The sequence below is a fragment of the Hypomesus transpacificus genome, chromosome 9 (assembly GCF_021917145.1).
Source record: "Hypomesus transpacificus isolate Combined female chromosome 9, fHypTra1, whole genome shotgun sequence".
Taxonomy (NCBI): domain Eukaryota; kingdom Metazoa; phylum Chordata; class Actinopteri; order Osmeriformes; family Osmeridae; genus Hypomesus; species Hypomesus transpacificus.
The window spans coordinates 7,154,139-7,178,348 of record NC_061068.1 but is presented as its reverse complement, the minus strand read 5'-3'; the positions used below and the strand labels follow the sequence as shown (position 1 = coordinate 7,178,348).

The 24,210-nt window shown below is 39.4% G+C and overlaps 1 protein-coding gene across 10 annotated transcripts in view; it reads right to left on the bottom strand.

Annotated features, from left to right (window-relative positions):
- Nucleotides 1–15,834: 15,834 nt before the first annotated feature.
- foxp1b (forkhead box P1b) overlaps nucleotides 15,835–24,210 on the bottom strand; it is a 129,551-nt gene continuing 121,175 nt past the window's right edge. For all 10 annotated transcript variants that reach the window (XM_047025653.1, XM_047025651.1, XM_047025649.1 and 7 more), the window contains 4 exons: nucleotides 23,789–23,910; nucleotides 22,774–22,843; nucleotides 22,421–22,575; nucleotides 15,835–19,760 (listed from right to left, as the gene is read on the bottom strand). In XM_047025653.1, coding sequence (XP_046881609.1) covers nucleotides 19,616–19,760; nucleotides 22,421–22,575; nucleotides 22,774–22,843; nucleotides 23,789–23,910 — 492 coding nt within the window. In that variant the 3' untranslated portion in view covers nucleotides 15,835–19,615. The remainder of the gene's footprint in view (nucleotides 19,761–22,420; nucleotides 22,576–22,773; nucleotides 22,844–23,788; nucleotides 23,911–24,210) is intronic.

The window sequence follows — 24,210 nt, the reverse complement described above, 5'->3', positions numbered from 1 at the left end:
GTGGTGGTTAACCAATAGATTTGCATCTTATAATTGGGAATATTATAAATGTTTGCTTTCAGTTTTTCTGTCTATAACAAATTAAATACACTATTGCTTAGCCAGTTAGCTTTCCATATACACCTGCTCGGTAAATACTGAAATGTGTTCACTTACCTAGCAGACAAGAGAAAACATAGCACACAGTCAATAAACCTTGACCACCTCGGGGTACACTTTTCCATTGTTGTGAACCAGGTTAATGTACTCCACACAAGGTTCATTAGATATTGCAATAGACCATAGAGATATGTGGGGTTGTGACTGGTCAGTTCTCTGACTGTTGGAGCAGAAGTGCGTAGTTGTTGGTTAGTTAAAGTGTCTGGTTGTATTTGACGATCTGACATCAAACTCCTGTGAGGCAGCGTACAGTCAGCAAACACATCAAAGCTTTTGGTGTAGGAAGAAAGATTTGCTTTCTACAGTACCAAAGCAAAAGCATCTTTTTTTAAGAAACGTATATGCCTCTGTGAATTACTTTTTGACTGCTTGAGTAACACCAATTCATTCTCTGTTACTATGCCAGGGTGTGTGTTTGTACTGTAGGCTTCTCTGTGTGTGTGCCGTTTTACCACTGCTACATACTATGGTCCCTTGGGTGAGATGGTCCCTTTCCCTCCTTGCAGACCTCAGAGCCCAGAAGAAGCTTTTAAGGAGTCCTGCTCCAACATAGGAGTGGCCCACCTATAAATATTGTATTGAAATAAAGCACTGGAGGAGAGGTAAGGCTCCCGTGACCTAATGCATCCTAGACTGCAACCCCTGGAAGGAGGAGGGATAAACTAGGGGTTTAGATCTGCAGAAGTCTACATTAAAACTACACAGCTAAATCCAGTTGCTCTATACATTATAGGGATATACAGTATATGATAGCAAACTTACATAGAATTAAATAGGATTTTAACAAATCAAATCAATACAATTTGATTTAATTTGTATTGCGTACATCTAATGTCCCAAAGGGCTTCACAGTTGTCGACAGACACCAATATTAACTTTAATCATCGGAAAATAACAGAAATTCCCAACCAAAAACTTTTGCAGAAAATGAAGGAACCTTGGAACCTTCTTTCAGTGAGGATTCCCTTCTTCCAGAGATTGTTAGTAAGACACAATGGACATACCCAGGCCTAGAGAAAATTGTTCATTGGAATTAAAGAATTTTTGGGGGGGAATTTAGTATGGTTATAAGTGCATTGAGGCTAAGTGTTCTGCATCAGCCAAGGTCAGTTTGGGGAAATGGTGAGTATCCCAGATCACACTCACTGGAGGGTCAATTAGACACCAGAAACCTGAGGGTTCTGTGAGACGGCAGCTAGTACCAGCGGCCCTCTTTGTCATCTAGAACCCAATCGTTTGGGACATACAAAAGGAGAGGGCGGGGATAGGGCGGAAGATGAAAGAAAATACGGTTTAGAACTGCGGAAGAGCAGGAAGTAGTTACAATGTTAGTCTGGATGGGGTCCCCTCCAGTTATTTTTTAGCACAAACTGTTGTTTAGTTATAAGACTGACTGAAAGGAAAGTTTTTTTTCCCAGTTTAGATTTAAACACTAAGACTGTCTCAACCCCCTAACAGAAAAAAATGAATTTTGTTCCAGAGGATGGTTGATTCATTAACAAATATTTCAAAATGTTATGAAACGAAATTGTGTGTGTTTTTGTTTGGCACATACCACTTAAGCTACAGTATTTCGCATATCCATGGTGATTTTTGACTAATGTTTTCAAGTAATTTTGCAGAGACACAGCATATAGTATTAAAAAGACATAATGGCAGAAAACATAGCCCTGTGGTACAATATGTAAACTTTACTATCTATTAGATATCCTGTATGTGAAAAAATTCAAAACCCATACAACTACAATACTCACTATGATTCTCGAAAGCTAAATGGGATTATCAACAGTATAAAAGGCTGCACTCAGATCTAGAGAAACAGAGACTGAGACAGAGGCTTCATCTACTGTAGAGCAAGCTACCATGGTCACATTTCCTGACTCTTGATATGGCCTTTACTGTATTTTGTACTAAAGCTATTAGCTCTAGTCAGTGATAGTGTTAGTCATTTTGTTCTCAAATATTTTACTGTATACTGTTGTGTCAAGCTGTAACAATGTACTGGGTGCTGTACTGTGTGTGGTCCAGACATCAAGATTCACTTCTAGTGTGTGGAGCGGCACTTTAGCCTCTCTCATTGCCCTGCATGGTGACCATAGACATCCTCCATCCTCCCTTTATTCAATAGACTTCCACCACCACCAGGTCTTCACATGTCTTATCCAGCCAATAGAAGAAGAAGGCTGGGTTCTACCTCAAAGGGATGGAAAGATTACCTTTATTTCCATTATAAAGTACTTTAGATATGACTGACATCTTTGAACACAGCAGGGACCCAAAACTCGGCACAGTATTCCTTCATTATATTGTGCTACCTCAGACGAAAAGCTACAGTGCGGTAATAAAAGACCAATGAATGGTGTGCATCCTGTATTGACTTGTTTGCTGAATAACAGAGTGGATTTTCAGATGTATTTATAATGGTCTTATTAAAACCTCTTTTGATCTAAAGAATACAACAATAGCTCTAACATATTTTATGTTGCTTTGTACCCACACTTTCCAAGATTCAAAAGAATATCCAAAATTTGTACTACTGCAGGTTTAAGAGGGATTTAATTGTTTTACACTTCTAAAATGTAATTTGTGCATGTTGGAGGGTTAAGCGCCATGTGGACATTATTGATGGATATCTTTTTACCCGTAATGCACTACTATAAACAGTATGTGTAGTTGCGCCAATGAAAAGTTCATTGATTATATTTAATTTAATGTACAAACATTTTAAATCATTTAAGTAGCTATTGCTTTTTTTCAGAAAAAAATATATATTACCATTGTGATTCCACAGAAGTAGTGTGACATTATTTGGATTGGGATGCGGAGAGTGGTCAAAGTTGACACTTTACTACAGTTTAGGGGATTGTATGCATGCATCAATTGTAAATGTATATACACATATTTGTAAATACTTTTGTAATATAAAATTACAGAAGACTGATTTAGTCTACTGAGAATTCACGAGAATGCTGATATCAAGTAGAGAATAAAGTGCACTTTTTGTAGATTAACACTGACACCCCTCTTAAAAAAATGGTGACATCACAGGTTCACCCACTATGGTATCAATATATCTGTAAATTTGAGACTGCACATTTCCATTTTAGTACAAAGTAAAGTCGTTGCCACGTTAAGTCAAAACCCAACTTCATCATACAGTGCTTTGGTTTTAGGGTGCTTAGGGTGTGTTATTTGATGTAAAACTTTATTTCTCATCATCACTTTCCACTGGAATGTCCTTCCTCTACTGTGTCACCATTGCAAAGTGCAAATGTGGTGTTTTTAATAACAAAATCTGTCGTATATATTCCGGGAAGCTTGGTCTAAACCCAAAAATATCATTGTGCTTGGCAAGCTTGTCAATGTGACCAGTTGCTACTGCCTTCTGTCTTTGTAGTTGTAAACCAGAAACAAATTTACTCTCCTTATGGATCCAGTCACAAGGAATTACTGAGCTAGACAACTTATAAACAGTCCTTTCCGTTACACTAGGCATGGATACCTGTTTCAAATTAAGAGTTATTGATATATTTAGCGGTTCAGATGGACTGAAACAGCTCTGTGCATTACACATAGTCCAAATTCTATCGGACATAAACAAAGTGATCTCATGTTCTTGGTGCTGATCAAAATGTTACAGTTTATTGTTATTCAAACAAAACATGCCAAGAAAAATTTTACTTTTAAGATTTGAGAAATCTGTAAATAGCTCTTTGGTGCGGGATCACACTAATGTCAAGCATTCGATTCAAACATAACCGAAACACACATGCTGAACTGCCAACATCAACAAATGACATCTGCTGTTGCTGGTCATTTTGATAGTCTGCTGTATGTGCTAAGGTGTAACATTTAGAGTAGCCAAGGGAAACACTATGTTTGCTTTTTAATAGATGTTGTGTTCAGTTATTTTTTACAACCAGCTTTTTTTTAACTGGTCCTTGAATATGCCTTTTATACCATATCCATTCAAAGAGCAGTAAACCATCAGGATACTAAACATATAAATTAATCGTTTCACAGGAGGACATTTTGTGAAGCTGTACACTCCGAGCAGATGTGCAGTGGGCAGTAACGGACCCTGTAGTAGCCATATAAGTTCATTATTTGACTGCTTCAAGTGCAGTTACTTTTTGCCTGCAACGTATATCAGTAGAGTAATTCAATTCATTTTCCAATAGCCAAACTGGTAGCTGCTTATTCTACCCTACATGTATCGTCCTGACAACTCTTGAACCAAAGGGCATTCCCCATCTGAATCTGGTAAAATTAAATCACAGCATATTCGATCAACTTTCAATCAATCAGAACAACAAGTCACACGCTTGCAATAACTATACCCCATTCTTTTTAACCCTTAGATAAAAAAAACGTTATTTGAAAATGGAACAATAAATTAATCCAAAACAATCCCTAGTCCTCTAAAGATTTCATTATTTCACATTTCAAACAAAACAGCAGCTAATTATAGCCTTAAGCATCAATCTTTGATGCATTTTCCCCCAGCAGGATACCTTGGCTTTTATTTTCTTAGAAGTGCCTTTTTTGGTTCCTGAGGTAAACTGCCCTATGGCGTGCATTATAGAGGTGTGCATTCTGTTTGTTAAGGCATATTCTTGGGCTTGATCACAGTTTAATACTGAATCATTGACCATCTTGGCGGTAAACCACTGTAAAGGACATTGTGAAGGTCTTTAAAGGCCCATCCTACTAAAGACTTGAGTGTTTATGGCCACATATATCTTCCTCTTAAACATTTTGTGTTGTTAGTGGTAGCATTCTGTGGATATGAGGGTAAGGTGGGGGGAGGGGGGGTCACGGGCACAGTCATTTCCTCTTGGCTATCTTCCCAGTCTTTTCTCCTAGCCCAGACCCCAGGCAGGCAACCAGGTCTGCTTACCCATGAGGAGAAGTGTGAATGGGGGATCCATCTTGGGCCTAAACAGCCTAGTGGTTTCCAGATATCCAGTTTCACTACATTAGGATGACGCAGCTCCATCTGGGCAGGCCCTCAGACACTCTCTCATTGAAGTAGGGTTGGGGTTCTATTATGACATCCAGACTTGCAGGGAAGGCATAATTGTTTTTTCTGATGCTCCCTGATGCAGTGCCCATGCATCCAAGGTTCCTGTCTCTCGGCCTTGCTTGTGTGTTTCCTATTATGAACGTCTGTGGTGATTTCGCTGGACTGGAAAAACATAGCTAATATGGTGTGATCTGGAAAAAGCTTTGATGCAGGAGCTGTACAAATAAACCTATGAAAGCCATATGGTTTGCATTCATCTCTTAATTTATTTCCTATAAATGTCTTTAGAATTTTCTGTTGAGCCAACACGTGTGTAACCAGTCTTGGAAAAACAAAGGCCCAGAGATTATTTGAAGAAGTGTAATGATTATGAATATTTGTTTATGTAAAAATACAGTAAACAATGACAAAAAAGTATAAAGCAGAAGAAAACAAAACAACTTCAAAAAATTCAAAAGTAATGACATATATTTCCTCATAAAATTGGGTATTGGGTTACCTTGGATTTGGATATACAGGAGGTTTTCCAGTAGACCCGTTAGCCAGCAATGGATCTCATGTAACTTAACTTTTCCAAAAGCAGTACCGTTTGCTGTGGTGTTGACCAAGTCTCCTAGAGGCCAGACAAAAGGAATTGAACCTGGTTTTACTTTGAGCCCTAACACAAGGGCACAGGCATTTCAACATTGTAGTTACATAGGAATTGCTATACAATTACATGATTAGAGTTTATTAGTAGTCTACGTAATTACAAAAGTATAAGAAGACACATCATGGGGAGGGATGCAAGGGGTAAGTGGATGTTGTAAAGTGGCAGTCAAAGGTTGTGCAATGTTAACACTGACTTACCCCTGGAAAGCCCAACCTACCCTATACCAAGTTTTACTTGAGGAATAAACTGTACTTCAAACCATAACAAAGTGTAACTACATAGCATTTCCTATGTATGTGCAATTCAGTTACTATAGGTATTGCTATGTTGTTACGTGTTAGTAAAAAGCTGGATCAAATTTTTGCTTGAGTTCGCACTGCCTGACTACTACCAGGAGGTAGGTAGATAAACAGACAAGTAGCCCGTCCAATAATTGTATTCGGTCTGAATGCCGTCGAATTGTTACGTGCGGTCCAAACTAAATTATTGGATGTGTCCTGCGATGCCCACAGATATCAGATTGATAACATTTTACTGTCAAAACTTGATTTATTGGTTTCTATAAGGATGTGAAGTATATTTAAGCAAATATGATATAACGTGTGTCTCAATAACATTACCGACCATGCTTTGCTGACCTTAATGTAAAGTGTTGCCCAAACCTTGAAATAGTCTTTAATAGGACTGTGTGTGGCTCAGATCAGAATGAACATAAATCCAGAGAGAACACCAATATTAGAGCAAGGCAGACACTGCTGTTCCTAGTCGAACAAGACACGATTACAATCATGAAAGGATACATCATGAGACATCAAGACACGCACATTTAATAGTTAAAACACAATATTCAAAGGTCTTTTTCATTTAGTCTCCGTACTATTTATTTTATTTTGTGTGATTTCGAAAGCAAAATGTACTTTTTAGTAGCTCAGAGTGGAACAGATAGCTGTGACCGCTGATTGAAATCAGAGGTAACTGGCTGAAGTTTCAGGGCGAACTAACTGACTGGATATGTGAATTGCAATATCTGACGGAGATTCTTCTCAGTACTCTGTACTCAGTACTCTGACGGTCTGGACCTAGTCGCCAAGGGGACAGCGGTCTCCATTGACGAACAACAGGGAGTTCCTGGTCCCTTCCTTTCCTGTCCATTCATCTACCTGGCTTTCTTGTGATGCACACAACCCCAGCCCTTTGGCTACCACTGCTTAAACTGACATTCGCCAACTCTGACCTGAGTTTAGCCTGTGTTCTGCACCTCTCTTTCACCAACCGTCTCTGGAGGAGGGGATCCCTCACTGAACTCCTCCTCCCAAGGTTTCTTCTATTTTTTCTCAAATTAGTTCTTCTGGTATTTTTTCCTTTTCTTCCTTGAGGGTTTAGGTTGGTTGAGGGGCAGCTCTATGGGCATATGTGAAGCCCTCTGTGGCATACATTTGATTTGATACTCACATTATGTAAATAGACTTGTGAGCGTTATGAGAATGGAGGATGGTCCAATACAATACCAACCATACAGTATACTTGCAACTTTGTGTACAGTATGAATTGTACTGTATCTAAAAGTTTAATTGGTGACCTTATTTTTTTATTTTCTGTGGGATAGACTCGACAGGGAGGATTAATTGGAGTGAACCACTGACACAGTCTGAAACACACCCTGCCCAGCTAACTGTAAACAATGGGGGTGTGGATTAGTTTGGAAACAATGTGTTTATTTAAAAAGCCAACTTCCTGTGTGGACTCAACAGCTCTCCCATTAATTTTATTGGCAGCAGCACTAGTTGAGAAAATCATTGTTTAGGAAAATACAAAACACAAAAAAGAAAATTTCATCTTCACAGTTGGTTCCTGTGAGATATAATAAGTGCATAGTGATAATTCATATCATATTTGCTATTTGTGTTGTCCAATAAATGAATCAGTAATCTAATTCAAGAAAAAAACAAATGAGGGGACATGTTTTTGTTTGGATTTCATTTGTATATTATCTGTGCTTTTTGTTTACTGATGTGGGATTTAGGGAAAATGCTGAACTTAGCATTTCTGGTTGAACCTAAGAAGTCTGTATGCAGTATGCAGTTTTGCCTGAGGAGCCTTGAATTCAGCGAGCAATTGTGAGTGCCCACAGGCTACACCCACAAGCCCCACTGCCCAGAGCCACATCCTGTCCATAAGAAACACGCCAGCAGTTTTCTCTTGAGGAGAAATAGTTGAAATAAGCTAATTTCAATAACCAACAAAGTAAAGACAGATGAATGTTCACACTTTATGGATTAATGCCCTTTGAGTCATCCTCGTTTATTATTTCTCACATCCCTCATGAAATCAAAATAACCATTACCATTAGTTTTGCCTATCAAACTATAATAAAAATAAAATAAATAAAATCGCAGTATTCCCTTGAACATTTCAATAATTACATAGACAAGTACAGCAAACAAACAAAAAAGAAGCCAAACCAGTGTTGCGTAGTCAACATTTGGTTAATGTGTTCATTTCCAGCATTGACAGATGCGGTATGAAAGAGCATGAAAAAGCATTAAGAATCAGCAGTGCAACCTTGCCCATCCAGACGTGTGATCAGAGGGCGTAGTGTAACAGGTAAACTCTGGGGAGGGTGTTTAAGCCCTAGTTAGGCATGTAAATCCCACCCTTTACAGGCAAAGCGCTCCAGTAGATCCCTGTCAATTTCCTGCAGCTGTGCTTGGGCGGATTTACATGAATACACTCTATCACTTGCGCTTAGCCTTCTGTCTTATATATTTGCACACTTTTTGGGCATAAAGGTTGAAAAATCTTTGCTAAGTTTTTCACTTTCCTATTTTTATACTCTTCTACTTTTTGTCTTTTCTCAAGAAAATAAGGTTATATTTACAAGCCACTCTGCACCACATCTTTCGTAAATTGACTCCTCAGTGCTGTGCATGGGCCAGGCACAAGAAGGTAGCTGCCTGTTTCCTGATAAGCTGGCAGAACCTATCAACCCCCACAAGAAGATAGTGCTCTGTATTTCTGTCATGCTTTATCATCAGCTGAGGTGAAACTAAACCGGCTCTAAGCGAGAGTAGAGGGGCCATTTTCGTGGATTACAGACACTGACTTTAATTTCAAAGACCATTGGTGTATCCAGGGAAGGTGCAGGCTTCGCTTGCCACAGATTGGCAGCGGGGTCCTGATAAGGACTCACTGGCGTTGTTCGTATTCACCATGGGGGCCTATTGATCTCTGAGCTGGTGGTTCATTTCAAAGAATACATGGCAAATGGTGTTAGAGCAGTGGTGTGAGCCCCTGTTCACCAGACACACTGAGCTCTGTGCTAAGTTTTCTACCCATTCTGTCGAGGTGTACAGGAAATGCACCACAGGAAACCAGGGTACTTGTCAGGAGTCATTAAGAAAGGAGGTGACAGTTCAAATGAACAGCTTTTAGTATTTACAATACAGTACAATATACTAAAGCCAAGAGGAGAGTTTTTTTCACGACAACTAAGCTGTATGAATAGAATACATACAAATATGTATAACTCCTCTTCTTGCCCGCCTTTGTTTTAAACAGTTAGGCCTTATGTGGCTGAGAAGATAGTGGATAAAAAGTCAATTTCATTCAGCATGTCTGTCAGCTCAAAGGCATTTTCCTCCTATTGTTCACTCTATTTGACCACGTCCCTGAATTGTTTATGAGAAATCTTGGGACATATTTCATGTTGTCTTATCTCATAAGTGCAATTTTTCATGACTGAATTTGGGAAAAGCTTAACGCGAGGGCCTCTTATTTTGATATCAGTGGGTGTTATTATTAGAAAAACCATTTCAAATTATATGTCACAAGGGAGAAAATATCATTTACAAATCACTAATGACTTGCAAACAGTTCTTTTGCCTCCGGTGGAAGATGACGCCTCTACACAGTATGTGTTCGTCCCTCCACAGGGAGAACCATTGTGATCCACCTTTTTTTTTTGAGGGAAGGCGAAGAGGGGAGTTACAGAACAAACAGTGGCATCCACTTCAATAAAGTCTTATTTCTTAAAGTTTCTTAAAGTAAATCTCATTAAGTGGTCACTACAGTCATCAAATGGTTTTAGGTGTGTTTGTTCTGCATATGCAAATTTTATACTACAATATGTACATATTTTTGCAGAGATGGATTTGAATTTTATATCAATTATTTAGTAGGCTTTATTATGACACTTTGCATCCTCTTTATGGGTGGATCAAACTCACCTTAGTGCCGGACTACCAATAATGAGTCATCAATAAAACATTTTCAGAATGTCGAAAAGATACTACTGTAGATGCTTGATCTAATTGTACATGGACTCACTTGGTCATTAGTTCACTATGGCGTGAATGGCATGCTATGCAAAACATGGAGGAGGTTGCAGGGTGTCTGATATGGCTTGACAGTTAGTGCATCGAGCTGGCCCTTCATTAATGTTAATCATCATGAAATTGCAAAAAGTCAAATCTATGTGCCTATGCAAATATTTAAAGCACTTATTTCTAATGTGAAAAATGTGTTGTTGTTTCTAACTCTATCGTTTGCATGATTGGTTTTGGCATATTGTCCTGTTCCTTATATCTCCAGATTTCCCAGAAATAAAGGTGGCTTACATATAGGATGGGCACGTGAGGGATCTCTGCTGGGTATGTGTTTTTCATTAACCTGGGTAAAATGGATGAACAAATGCATGATAGATACCATAGTTTGAAAACAAGAGCAGACAATATTACCATTCCACTTCAGTTAAAAACACGCTTTGTTAAAAAGTTTTTGTCTCTAACAGTAACTTACCCAGAATGTAGATGGATCTGTACCTGGATGGAGAAAATCAAAAGTTTGGGAGATGAGAATAGTAATAAGAAACTCGGAAGAGAGAGACAGACCACAATGAAGGAGCAGTCTCTATTGCCATCAAGACATACTGTAATAACTTAATGCAAATTGTAACTAGTTAAGCACAGCAAAATAATATGATACCATTGTCTCCAGCAGATTGGTATTATAATGTTAGCATGTGCAAATAATTACATTTTCCCCCTGATACAATTACATTATTTGTTCTGGTTGTATTATACACCAATAAAAGCAAACATCATATTAGGATTCATTGCAATTTTCGCATTGCATTATCAATATGTAGAAATAATTGTCTGCTGAGAGATTAAATTACATTATTGTGTATCTTTTTCATGCCTAATAAATAATGATGGATGGCTTTTATTTTCATCACCACCTGCAACCATTTTGTCTTCCCCCTGCAAGTTAAAAATGAGAAAATAACAAAAGAAATAAAGGATTGATAGAGCTTGGAGCAGTCAAAACACAGCGGTATATTTTAGCATTCACTAAAGGTGGAAAAACATCTAATATAAGGTAACATATTTTTTGTTACAAATCAAATCAGTTTGCCATGACTTTGTTTTTCATTCATGGATTCATATCAATAGTATAGAGCTGAAAGTTAGTAGTTAATAATTAGCACGACAAAATTAAGAATCCAAACAGAATTATAACTACTGTAAATATCACAGTCTTACCCTTTGCTTGAATCACAGTATAGTTGTTTAATTAAAAACTGTAATTTTGAATGTACAGTATGTTAATTGACAAAAGATCCTCTAACTGACTGATGATCCACACCACGCAGTGTTGTGAAACTGAATCTGGTCCAAATGACAAGGAGACATTATGCACAATTCCTAGAGATTGTTACGAAATACCTTACAGTATATGTCCACGAACGGAGGCATGTTTCAAATGTACAATTTGGTATCGGTGTTGTATTTTATTTATTTTTACACAACCTCAATCATTAAATATGCACTTGGTGAAGATAAGAGAATTGATTAGCTACCAGTCTTCAGGAAGCTTCATGTTTAATTGGGTTCTATTTTTTGCGGTTGGCATATCTTAATAGTCAATACTGCTCCCTCAAACTCATGTTGCATTTGATGCATTTGTTGGCATTCTGTTAGTGAAGATAAAACAAGGTAAGGACATTATAGTCCTAGTTAATTGGCATCAGAACGAAAATGCTGTTATAACTTCATAACTTCTTAAGTCATGCCTTGTGCACAGCTAGACATACACTATTGTGAAATTTACATTTTAATGAAATATTTGAATAAGTACTTGATATTCACTCTACCAAGTCTCCCAGTTCTAAAACCAACATTTCATGTTTGTGTTTTGAATGGCAGCGTCAAGGAAATGAGCATGTCAGTCATACAGATTAGAGAGGCATCAGTGTAAAGTCACAGGCTGCCTCAATCAAGGTTCACTGCTGGTAGACACTGACCATGGACATGTTTAAATGATAGCTTTTTGGAAAGAAGGTATTACATTTAGAGGGAAATGAGAGGGGAGAACAAGTCCATACAAACACCTAACTGTGATCCCACTACCCAGTCTGCCTTAGGGTTGGTAGGTTTATTGAAGATTAGTATACAATAAAGACTGTATGTATAAGTAATAATGAAAATGTTGCTAATGGCTAACGGCTAGCTACCTTGGCTATGAAATGGGATACATTTTTTATTAATTTAAGATTTTGTGCATAACATTGCTCATACTACTAAGCTCTAGATTTCTTATTTGTTGTGACATAAAGCAGGTGAGTGAAATGTAATTATTGATGTTACTCTGTCTCTATTGCATTATTAAAAGTCAGTAACACAGTTTCTTGTTGAAAATGTATCCACTGGAACATGGAAAACATACATATTGAGATTTGGGTTGGGGTTTTTAGGCTGTAATGTAATTGGAAACAGTTAAAACCAAGAGAGTAAAGCTGCCGTCTGTTTTCTTTACCACGATAGACAACCATGATGATTATTCTAAATCATACTTGTACGAGTTTTCAACTCTTCATTTTTGAGGCAATGACAATCTGATTGACTTATTATTGACACAATCACACTTTTGTGTGAGCTCATTATATCCAAAGCTGTTTGTCTTGAGATGTTGGAACATATTCATTAGTTTGACCTGGTTGATTCATGCTAACTCACATGATATGGCCTCTTAGATAACTTCTGTGGCAACATTCACAACAAATTATACTCTACCTCATTACCCTATCTCATACAATAACCATGTGTACTGTCCTATATGTGCATTTTGCATAAATCAAACCAGACTGTCCTTACCCCCTGGTCATTGTTGTGATATAAGAGTAACATTTGGTTTTACAGCAGCACACCTTAGCATACTCCTCTGGGAATTACTAGGAGGAACTTTACATTCATGTTTCTACAATATGTATTGTTAAAAGCATCATAGGTATATAAATTGCTATGTGATGAAATGGTTTTATATGTGCATAGGTAATATAGGATACTACACAAAAGTGTAAGAAGGAACAGTATGGGGGAGGGGTGTAACTGTACTGAACTGTAGCTACTGAACATAGCAGTTCCTAAGTAACTACAATGTTGTTACTATGGCCATTACTCTGTAGTTACATGGTAGTTAATGTAGGCATAATGTAGAGGGTTGCAGAATGTTGTTTTACTTATGTTATGTTTATAAGCATCCTGAAGTCTAAGCAGTCATGCACCAGTGTTTAGAATATGACGAAAGGTCCACGTAGCTAAACTATTTTCTTCATTACCATTGGCCAGACTCTGGAGCACTAACCGATGTGAGATGTACCTCTATTCTTTCATCAGTACTGCTCTTCCTGGCTTCTCTTTTAATTGCTTGCACTCTCTTTGAAACATAGATGTGCCTTCTAATGAAGAAGAAAGCGGGCCCAGCTGTGTATTAATGCATGTAATGTTGGAGCTGGGGCTTGGAGCAAGCCGGCCCAGTCTTGTTTAGAATGGGGGAGGGGGCATTCAGACATGCCTTTTGAACAGCAGGTGGTAATTGAAACAAAACAAGGGCTGATTAGGGAAGCGTCTGGCAACTCATGATCCAAACAGCGCGCTACAGAGGAGCCCAAACACAAGAGCCCTGGAATAAAGTGGTCATCATCTAATTAACAGAACATGTTTTAATTACCGAGCAAACCAAGCAGTGCAGTGTGTCAATTTAACTGATGTGGTAAGTGCCAGTTTACAATATCAGAAACAGACAAATAATTGGAATCTAATTACAGGCAGGTCTATTGCACACCAGCGCCTGCAGCCCATCTTAATAAACAAGTTTTTACATGAAACCATGAATAGCAAATACTACAGGGCTACTAATTGCCTCACTGCAATATTGGGAATTTGCCAGCTTTGACAATTTAACTCAAGCTCTTGTGTGGATTGCTGTTGCTCTGCCATGCTTTAATTAGAATGAAATGATGAGCTTGAATCTAGTTGTAGAATTGCTATCCAATAGAAGTAAATATGATGACTGGCTAATTTGGCGATTTGGTTTCTCAAAGGTGGGTTCTTCTCATAAAAAAGCATCTCTCTGCATCTCAAACAGACTAATATGTCTGAAATATGAGAATACTCCAATGATAAAGGTTTAATCCAATATGGTCCTTATGTCATATGATATATAATATGTATATATATCAATAAATACATATGTAAATATAATTGATGTGTTTAGGAAGCTTCATATAACATTAACTAAGACCCTAAAATTATCAAAAGGGAATATTTCCCGTATTTTAAAAAAACCTATATTCCCACGATCATACAAGCAAGACACAATTTGTTTAAAAAGTAACACTGGATAATAAACATGGACATTCTAGATCCTAAATGGAAGATGAAATATTGTTTGCAAAAAGATTGCTCGTGATTTTATATTGTTTCCATTAAATCTTGTCTTTCAGTGCCTTTAATTAATAATATACTTGTGACATTTATGTATAGGAGCAATAAGCTAAGCGAGAAACAATTTATGTCACCCAAAGCTTTTTAACGAATCAATGCAACTATTTGTAATTGCTTGTTTCACAAGATTAAAAGTGCTTAGACCTGATCTCTGTCTCCTGTTTTGTGGCCAACCTGACCTGTACTTCCGTCATAAAAACAGAAGTCTCGGTCATCAGCATTAATACCCATCAAGAAATCCATATCGCTAATATTTCTGGAATTTTAATGCAGTCAGAATTTATAGCTTATCAAATGCAGTTACCTAAATTGCTGTTAAGAAAAGACAGTTTAAGTGTCTATTTTTAATTACAAGATCATTTAATGTTGAAGCTGAGATGATAGTGGTGATCATCACAGACTCTGTACGGTACAGTTCTGTACAGCTCTCCAGAATAGGACAAAATCAATATAAAGATTAAGATGAGAAGAATATTTGTATTAAAATAGTAACTTTTTCAGTACAGGTGCACACACACACACATTAAATGAAATAAGGGATAGTGGCTGCGACTCAACACACACACCGAAAGCCATCTATATTCATGTTTTTTATGCAAGTACAAATACTTTGAGCAAATGAAAGACTGCAGAATTCAGGAAACATTATGAACAACCAGCATTTTATTGCATGTTTAGAATGCTTACGTCAGTAATCGCATTGTACAGCATCTGACTGTACAACAGAATAGTCTGTGTTAGACAGACAAGGAATGATGAGGAGAGTACAGACTGAAGGAGGTGATGAGCATTATCTTTTGTATATTTACCAACAGAAACCAGTTCAGCTTCAACAGAAAACTGAGCCTCGCTGCTGAAACATGAGTGCACCATGCCAACTGCTGGGCTGGCCTCTCGATCTGAAGCCCGGTGTGGTGGAAATGGAAGGCTATGGTACAACACAGTGGTGAATAACAGAGGGTTGGATGATAATGGATGAAACCTTGGTAAATTTGCATGGCCACAAGTGTCTTAAGGGAGTTCTCTGATGCCACCTGCACATAGCAGAGAAAGGTTAGGGGACTCATGTTGAGTTTTAGAGTCAGTGCATATCAAGATGTACAATGACTTATTCCCATCCCATTTTGAACCTTCCAGTACTTTGTGCTCAACTTAAGACATATGTCTGCTGTGCTTGGTACTTATCCAAAAATAAACACATTTCCAAACAGTCGAGATAAAAAATATATATTTAGAGGCCAACTTAAAGCGGTGTCTACTGTTTCACCAACTGACTGATGATGAGGATCATGACCACATTTCTGATGGTTGCACTGTATGAATGAAAAACAAAAACAGCATTTAACAATAATCTTTACATCTTGGCACTGCATATTTTTCTTCTTTTACCTATTAGTTTAATATAAAATATCATTAGATACACCCTTATATTATTACTGACCACTCAATATTTCTCATCTCTGTGACCCTGGAATTAGTCATGCAAGTGATCTCCGTCTTGTAGAGGAAATATACCTGTCTGCCCTTTCTCTGAGCAGTAATCTGAAACATGTAGCCACAGAAGGCAGTGGCTGGACCATCAAAAGGAAGTGGAAGTATCAAAACCAGCTTAACACAAAGAAGAAAAAAATCTGTACAAAATGCTTAGGTCAATGATAACAGAGAAAAGTCTGTTTTCTATTTTACAGTTTAAAATCCAAAATCGGGGATAATCCCCCACCCCGCCCATCTCGTCCAGATGTCTGCATGGATGACTTTTTAAAAGCAAGGATTACTAAGTAAAATACATTTGCAGCACAGTTTGCTATTCCAATACATACATGTACAGCAGGTTTTCATAGCTATTTCATAGTTAATACAACGCAGTTGTGATAAAGCAAACATAATATATTGATCTTTGAAGGAAACAAAGTGAGAAAAGGGAAGAGGACACAAGGCTATACTGATATGTATGTACAATCTTATATTGGAAAGCACACAAAACAATACATCAGTATATCTAAGAACAGACCGTGGAAAAACAATTGATGGTATTAAATAAAGCTGGGTGATTTCTTCATGGAAAAGGCCTGAGGTTTGGATTGGTTTTGCAAAAATGATGTGAGACCCATCAAGATAAACAAGCTCTAATTTCATATTCTTACCATTTTTTAGTCTTTTTTATAATATCTTTCTCTCTACAGTTTAGACTACACATGCAAGACATACATCTAAGTGCAACTGAGTGAAATGTTTATTTTCCTCTTCTAATTGAATCATTCCCTATAGGTTTGAACTGAGGTATGCGTTCTAACAGTTTTCTCATGCTGTTATCTTTAGTAATGTCAAGCTACACATGCTGAGAATGTTCGAATCTACCAGCGTTTCCCCCTTATTGAATGACAAGTTAACCAGTGAAGGTCTGGCTTTGGATGAGCTTGCGTTGTTCTCACGATCCCAGTCAGGCTTCTACTGACCCATCCCACAGCTCTCTGGATATGAAATATTTTCTGAAAACCACAGGTTGCTCTTTTAAATTAATAACAAATGCATGGAGAAAGTTTAAAATAACTGCCATCAAGTACCTTGTACCCAGCTTATTAGTTGACAGGAGTGTTTTTTAATATAAAAAGTAATAAGTTGACAGAAACTAAACAATCATAAAGCCTTGCCAATTTTAACAAAGAACAGTGGAGTCCTGTCAAGATACTAGGTTCCCCTAAAAGTGGCATACAATCGTTTGAAAAGATATAAATTCATAAAGAATAAAAAATAAACAAAACATTGAATCATTGTGTGGTCCAGTTGAAGTATAGAATCCATTTCACATTGTTCTCTGCAACGCCCTCTGGTTTAAATCATTATAATCCTAGCCAAACTTTTATCCATATACCCTTTACGCACAGAAATCAGCTTTTTTAGTTGAGTTCTCCCCTTTCCTCTCATTGGCCTGCAGACAATGTTCCCCTAATTTGGTCATATGTTTATCTGACTATACACGTCCCTTTCACCTCCCGTTTTGGACACTGCAAACCCCTGCAGCTACTGTACTCTTCAAGAGACCCCTTTGGCTTTAAATTGAATGACAGTCAAACAACTTGAAGAGCATTTTTGTCTAATAAATTTGCCATTGGCTTAACACAGCTGAGACTATTCTCCATTAAAATACCCTTTAACATCTAATGGGAGAGAATGGAGGATATTTGGCCTTATCTGCTATTGCATGGAACAGAAAACATTTGACTTTGTAGTTTTTCTTTGGTAGTCACAGAACAATATATCAGACACAACAACTAAAACTAAAGTCAATTCAAAACTGAAATGATAAAAGTAATAAATTATAATGCAAAGTGGTTTGTTACAGTCTTGGTTATGGTTGGGAATCTTTGTATTCAGTTTTTTCTCCTATACCTAACTTGGGAAGAGCGTATACAGGAGCATCACTGTCCCAGAAGCTGTACACCTGTACTGAGTCCACCTTCTTAAATGTTGGGCCAACATCACTACCCTGTTAGGTTCTACTGGTGTTGAACCTAAGCGATACTCCATTCCCTCAGAGATTTAAAAGGGGAAGGGAGGCTGGAGGGTGGAACGTATACCACATGGAATGCACAATGGTCAGTTGTTATTGCCAGGATTATTCCTACAATGTATTAGGGACAAATAATATTTCCTTGAATGTGTAATTATTAATACTCAGTGAAAACTGTGAGAGTCAACGAGTCATGCATATGGCGGAAAACCTTAAAACTACAGGGAATGACTACTTTGATATCTTCAAGGATGGCCAAATAGTCACTCATGATTGAAATTACAGCATGGAAAACTAATGTTTCATCTACAATGACAGTTGTGTTGAGGAATCACAATTTGTTGGTCTAGAATGTTATCTTTGCCCTGCACACCTGACATTTTCTTTTTCTTTTTAAACTGGAGCTTGTAAATGATCAAAAATTTGGTTGCAGCTAACATGCTCTGGCGTGAAGGGCTGATTTAAAGTTTAATTTCATAAGGATAAATCATAACCTGCATGATTTCTCTGTCATTCATTCCCATCTTAAATTAAACTTCATTGATGCGTGGAGAGAACCTTCATTACGAGTAGTGCATTGCAGATGGACTTCATGAGCTGGGAGAATCGGGTAAGGGAGGGGGCGACATGTCAGGGAGGTGGAATTCTGAAGCATGTGGTATAAATGACAGAAAAATACTACTTGGTATTTGACATTCTGCTTCATGTATAAAAAGATATGGAACAACATGAAAGTAAATCATAAACATTCATCATCAAGTGCTGACCATACAGAATCTCCACAGCATGGGCATGAGGTCTGATCAGTTAAGGGAAAAAAAATGCAACAACGACAGCAATGAACAATGAAAAGACACATACATTTATATTTTATAACCCTTCACCCTCAAAACACACCCAAAACATCCCTCCCACCCCATAGATGGAAGCAAACCAATGAAGTTTTGAAGGCAGTGACAATGAACAAAATGTACACACACACACACACACACGGTGTAATGTAAATGTCTGTCAGTCTGTCTTGAGTTGTGGTCAGCTGTGTGTGTATGTGTGTGTGTGTGAGAGAGAGGGAAGCCCTCTGCAGTCCGTGCTCAGTGGGGTGCAGTGGGCTGCATGCAGTCCATCCTGGCTGCACAGTGCAGGACAGGTCCATATCGATCCTGGCCTCCTGAACAGGAACTAGTCCCCAGTACCAAACTGGTCCATCCAAACCAAGTTGAGTAGAAATTAAGTTTGTTTGCTTTCAGTTCACTGAAACCAAAAGTAGAAATAAATCAAAAATACTCCCAAGTGGGATATATTCTTGTTTTTGTGTTTTTTTACTGTGTATTATAATGGCACTAAAAGTCAATTGAAACATTTGCCAGCTGACATCAGAGGGCTGAGACTGCAAGTCTTGTTTGCATCTGTGGAGTTGCTCCATCTCACAGATGACGAGGGTTTGTTCTGCCTCTGGGGAGGAGTCCCAGTGGGGGCAGGCCTTACAGCATGTCATCATGCCCCTGGTCGTCCTCATAATCTCTGTGGTGATCGAAATCTGGACTGTGGTTTGCTGTTGTCACGAGGGAGAGGGGGCCTTCGTGGTCCTCAGGGTCCAGTGGTTCCTCTTTAACGCTGATGTGATGCCTGTTATAAAACACAACACAAACCGAGCATGTTATAGCTATTCTATCTTCAGCCCTTTATACCCTTGTTGAACCTTTCAGTCTCTGAAAAAAGGCAAACAGATGTGTTGAGGCAGTTTCCAAAATGGCATAAGGCACACAAAAAAAGCCTGGATTTAATGAATCTCCGTGAGCTGGTTTCATTGACAGTGATGATAATTTCAGGTTCTTTTGAGGTATTCCAGTCCCTGGAAACCTGCGGGCTTTATTTTCATAGCAGCCGACAACCGGGTATTCACTTAGAATTGATAAATGAGGAAGATTAACAACGTGAGACGAGGAGAGGAGAGAATGGACTCTGTGGAGCGAGTGGGCTGTTGTCAGCCTCCTGGTGGCGTCGGATCAGTGGCGCTCTGTGTGTTCCCCTTCCTACTCGTTAACATGCACAACCTGCGAGGCGGGTCTCTAGAGGACGACCCCAGGCCGTCTTCTATCATTAATCAACTTCAAGCAAACACAGCGACCAGACACCGGCATACATGCTTTAAACTCCAAAATTAATGCATATTTTCACCAAGTGTCAATAAGGAAAGAAAAGCGTTGGCAGGAAGGCACGGAAGGAGAGGAGCAAGGCACGCTTAGCACAACACTGTGATAAGAAACAGAGCCCTTATGAGAATAATAATGCTGTCACTTGTAAACAAGGCAATACATGAACCCCAGCCCACAGTCTGGGCAAAGAAGCTCTAAGGAGATGTGATCTGTCAAATTTCTCATTACAGCAACACCACAGGAATAAAGCACAGAGCAAGGCAGGCCTTCCTGCCGCAGGAAGAGAGGAGAGAAAAGAAGAAGAACCCTTAAGAGCAGCTGCAGGAGTTTTCCTCGTCTCACCTGCCAGTGTTCAGCACCATACTGAGGCCTGGACGCTATCACGACAACACACTGGACCGGGTGCTGTCTAAACACAGCTATCTGGCACAAGAAGCCTGTTCCCTTGGAACCAAAGTTCCAAGGTTGAACGAATGTCTTGTGAGATGTGCCGACAGTGTGATGGACACACTCCTATGCTAATGACCATATCCACAGTGAGAGAAAAAGAGAAAGTCAGCTTCTCTATTGGTTTCAGATCAAAGTAACTCCACCAGTCACATCGCCTCAGGTCTCACTCCCTGGCTGCAGGGCAAACATGAAATTGTTATTATTATGCCATTGAACTGCATGCTGATTCTACACTCTGCCTGTAACTAGCTAGGTCTTTTTTAGGTCTAGTTACCTGCTTGTTGTCTGCCTCTACAGACTAAAGCCCTGGTTTCCCTTTATGTTAAAAAGTCTGTCTCAATAAAGCAGCTGGAGTGGCAAGCCATGTGCTAAACACATGTGTTGTCACAGTGCCTTCAGTCTGTCCACCAGGTTAGGGTGGTCCTGAGTAGTTGTCTACTGAGTCGCGTGAATAAAACAAACTCTGCCACGTTTTAGAGAGTTGGAAGGAAGATCATCCACTTGTGGGCTTTTTTGTTGAGATACCTACTGTAAGACATCACTGTCTTAAGGGGAAGTAGTTGGTATGTTTGACTTGAAAGAGTATTCCTTTGTTTAAAAGGCAGGTACCACAGAGCAAACACATTTTGTACTTGCATGAAGACCATACACATTTTTGTGCTGGATAAGCCTCGAGATGGGAAAGGGGAAGAGGTAGAGAATGAGAAAGGGAGAAAAAGAGAGTGAAAGAGAAAAGGAGAGCCAGGCTGCCTTTAGGGCCAACACACCCATCCTGTCTCTGCCTTTCCTGTAGCAGAGCCATGCCCAGAGCTATGTTCACTGTGATTAGGGATGGCACGCTCCTCCATTTGGCCACAAGCTCATTACTGCACCTTTCTGTTTTCAGGCACAAATTTCCTCCAACTCATACATTTCAGGGGTTCATCCCTAAATCTACCAGAGTTGCACATCGGTGGTCTGCCCCACATCTGGAAACGATGCTGGCTGTACTGTGTTATTGTAGGCTTCAAACAACTTAACACACACTCCCATACAACAAGTGAACAGGGAGCTGTGGTTTCCAGGCCGACCACAGCTCTCCTACAGGAGAATCTTGGATCATTCTTTGAGACTAATTAGTCTTTTTAGTTGTTTTTCTTTAGACGGCTCTGAGGGTTTTGTACGTGTTTTAACTCATGTTTCAGTGTGGCGGAGACAGCAGCTCTGTCATTTTGTGTTCTGGCATTTGGTAAATATTTTCACAAATTGGAGAGGTGATTATGGTGGGACTCGGCAGACGGCAGGACACATTTTTGAACTGCAATAAAGGAGAGTTTATAAACTTGCTGTTAGAATAACAGTGGGCTCCGGTCTTTTCTTCCAACCCGTCTGGCTCTGGAACCTTCCAGAAGGTGGAGTTTCCTTTCTGCAGGGAGGGCAGCCACAGTCCTGGCCATGACCTTTCATACCAGTGCTCCAATATCGTTCCTCTCTTTATTTACTCTTCTCCTAAGAGTTCATCTAATATACTTACAGTTTAGATCCAATTCTAGGTGCATTTGGGAAAGTAGTGTGATTTTCAGTCAATAATTTCGGGGGATTTAATAGGCCCAGTGTGGAGAGTACCTCTAAAAATGGTCCCCTTATCCCCCCATGTGTCTCCAGACTGTGCAGTGCAGATGGAAAGTGTGTGCTACTCACATAGCTGGCAAGGGAGAGCGTCCTGGGCTGCTGTCACTGCCGTTGCTGTTTCCATGGTCCATCGCTCCGTTCATCTCCTCTCGGATGGCGTTTGCCAGGGAGTTGAGGGTGGGAGCAGTAGTGTATAGAGGTATGTTGTTTTCTGCCATTGAAGCCTGAAAAGCATGCACAGTGTTAAATGTGAAGCGGAAGAAGAACTGTCGGAACTTTGCAGTGTCCCGTCACACTACCCGTACATCCCAAAACAGAGTGAGCACGCATTTCAGGTGGAAAATGATGTTTATCATTTCCTGGCTGTCTCTGAAACCACTGCAAAGGGTGAGGGTGAAACCTGGATGGATGGTTGTGTTTACCTGGAAGGCAGCAGACAGGGCTGGTCCATAGCCTAAGCTTGTCTGGATGTTCTTCACTAACGCTGGACTTCTGCAGATACCATCAGACAGAGAGCATGTTACAGTCATTTACTTCTATTAATAAAAGGCATGGTTACTCAACTGTGCTTTATGAAACTCTACACTGGAATAAAGATGTAAATATTACAAAAGTGATGTGGTTTACAGCATGAAGTCAAGCGAACAGATATTTGTTTACCAACATTGCTACTGTATACTCTATGGAAGTATAATGAATGTATGTAATTTTCACAAACAACTGCATATGAACTAATCAGAAAAAATCATTTTGGTATTTCATTGTAAAAACAAGATGATGGAAGCAAGTCTTGTTGACACATGATGCATAAAGCGCTAAACACAGAGGCATGATGGGAACACAGAAGCAGGGCATGCAGATGGTGGGAGTTTGGGGGGGGGGGAGGGAGGAGGAAAGCCAGGGCAAAGGTAGCAGACCAGGTGGAAGCGCTTACTGTACGAGTAGCTCATCAAAGTTCTCATCTGCGGTGTATTTCCGAGGGCGGCCTCGCTGTACGTGACGCCCGCGCTTAAATTCTTCATCATCAACAGTCCAAAAGGACCCAAACTCATCCTCTACTCTCACAAAGCACTTATGCAGGGAAAGGTTGGTGCGAATGGCACCCTGGGAGCAAGCCAGCGGGACAGCCAGATGCAGATGCAGTGATCAATAGGGCGGAGAACAGACAGACAGACAGACAGACAGACACGCCAATGACACAGACAGAGGAACAAGTGGAGGGAGAGGGTAAGGATCAAAATGAAAATAAGCATAAGCCAATGGTTGTTAGACACCAAGGGGGCGGAGCTCTGACAGCATGGTGGGATGGGGAGGAGGGGGGGGTGCACGCCATAGCAAGCAGGGACTTTGTGGAAGTCGTGGCACAGACAATGGAATGGAGCAGCATCTTCCCAGCAGACAGCAGACACCCCCGTCAGCCCCGCAGGCCAGACCTACCCAGTGATCTTTTGAGGGCGTCTCTTTTGGAACTCTAGTTCGTCCACTGTCCACACTGCCCCTTTTACGTTTTCTACTCGCACAAAACACTTGTGAAGACTAAGATTATGCCGGACTGCGTTCTGCAGTTGGTTAAAAAAAAGGGAGAGAGAAGTGTCTCAGAACAGAAATAATCTAACATTGAAAAGAGAAACATTTAGACACAACCTGGACATTATACAATAAGATCAGTGATATATTGGCAGTGAATGGCTTTATAGGTACCCAATGACAAAACCACTGAAGAAATATTTTTCAGTTACTATGGCAATATAGATTAATTGTGATTACATTCTTTGCATATCATTTACAGCCTGGTCATTAATGAGCATCAACAGAACTGCAAGACCTTAAAATCCAACCTGCAGACTGAACAAAAGGTC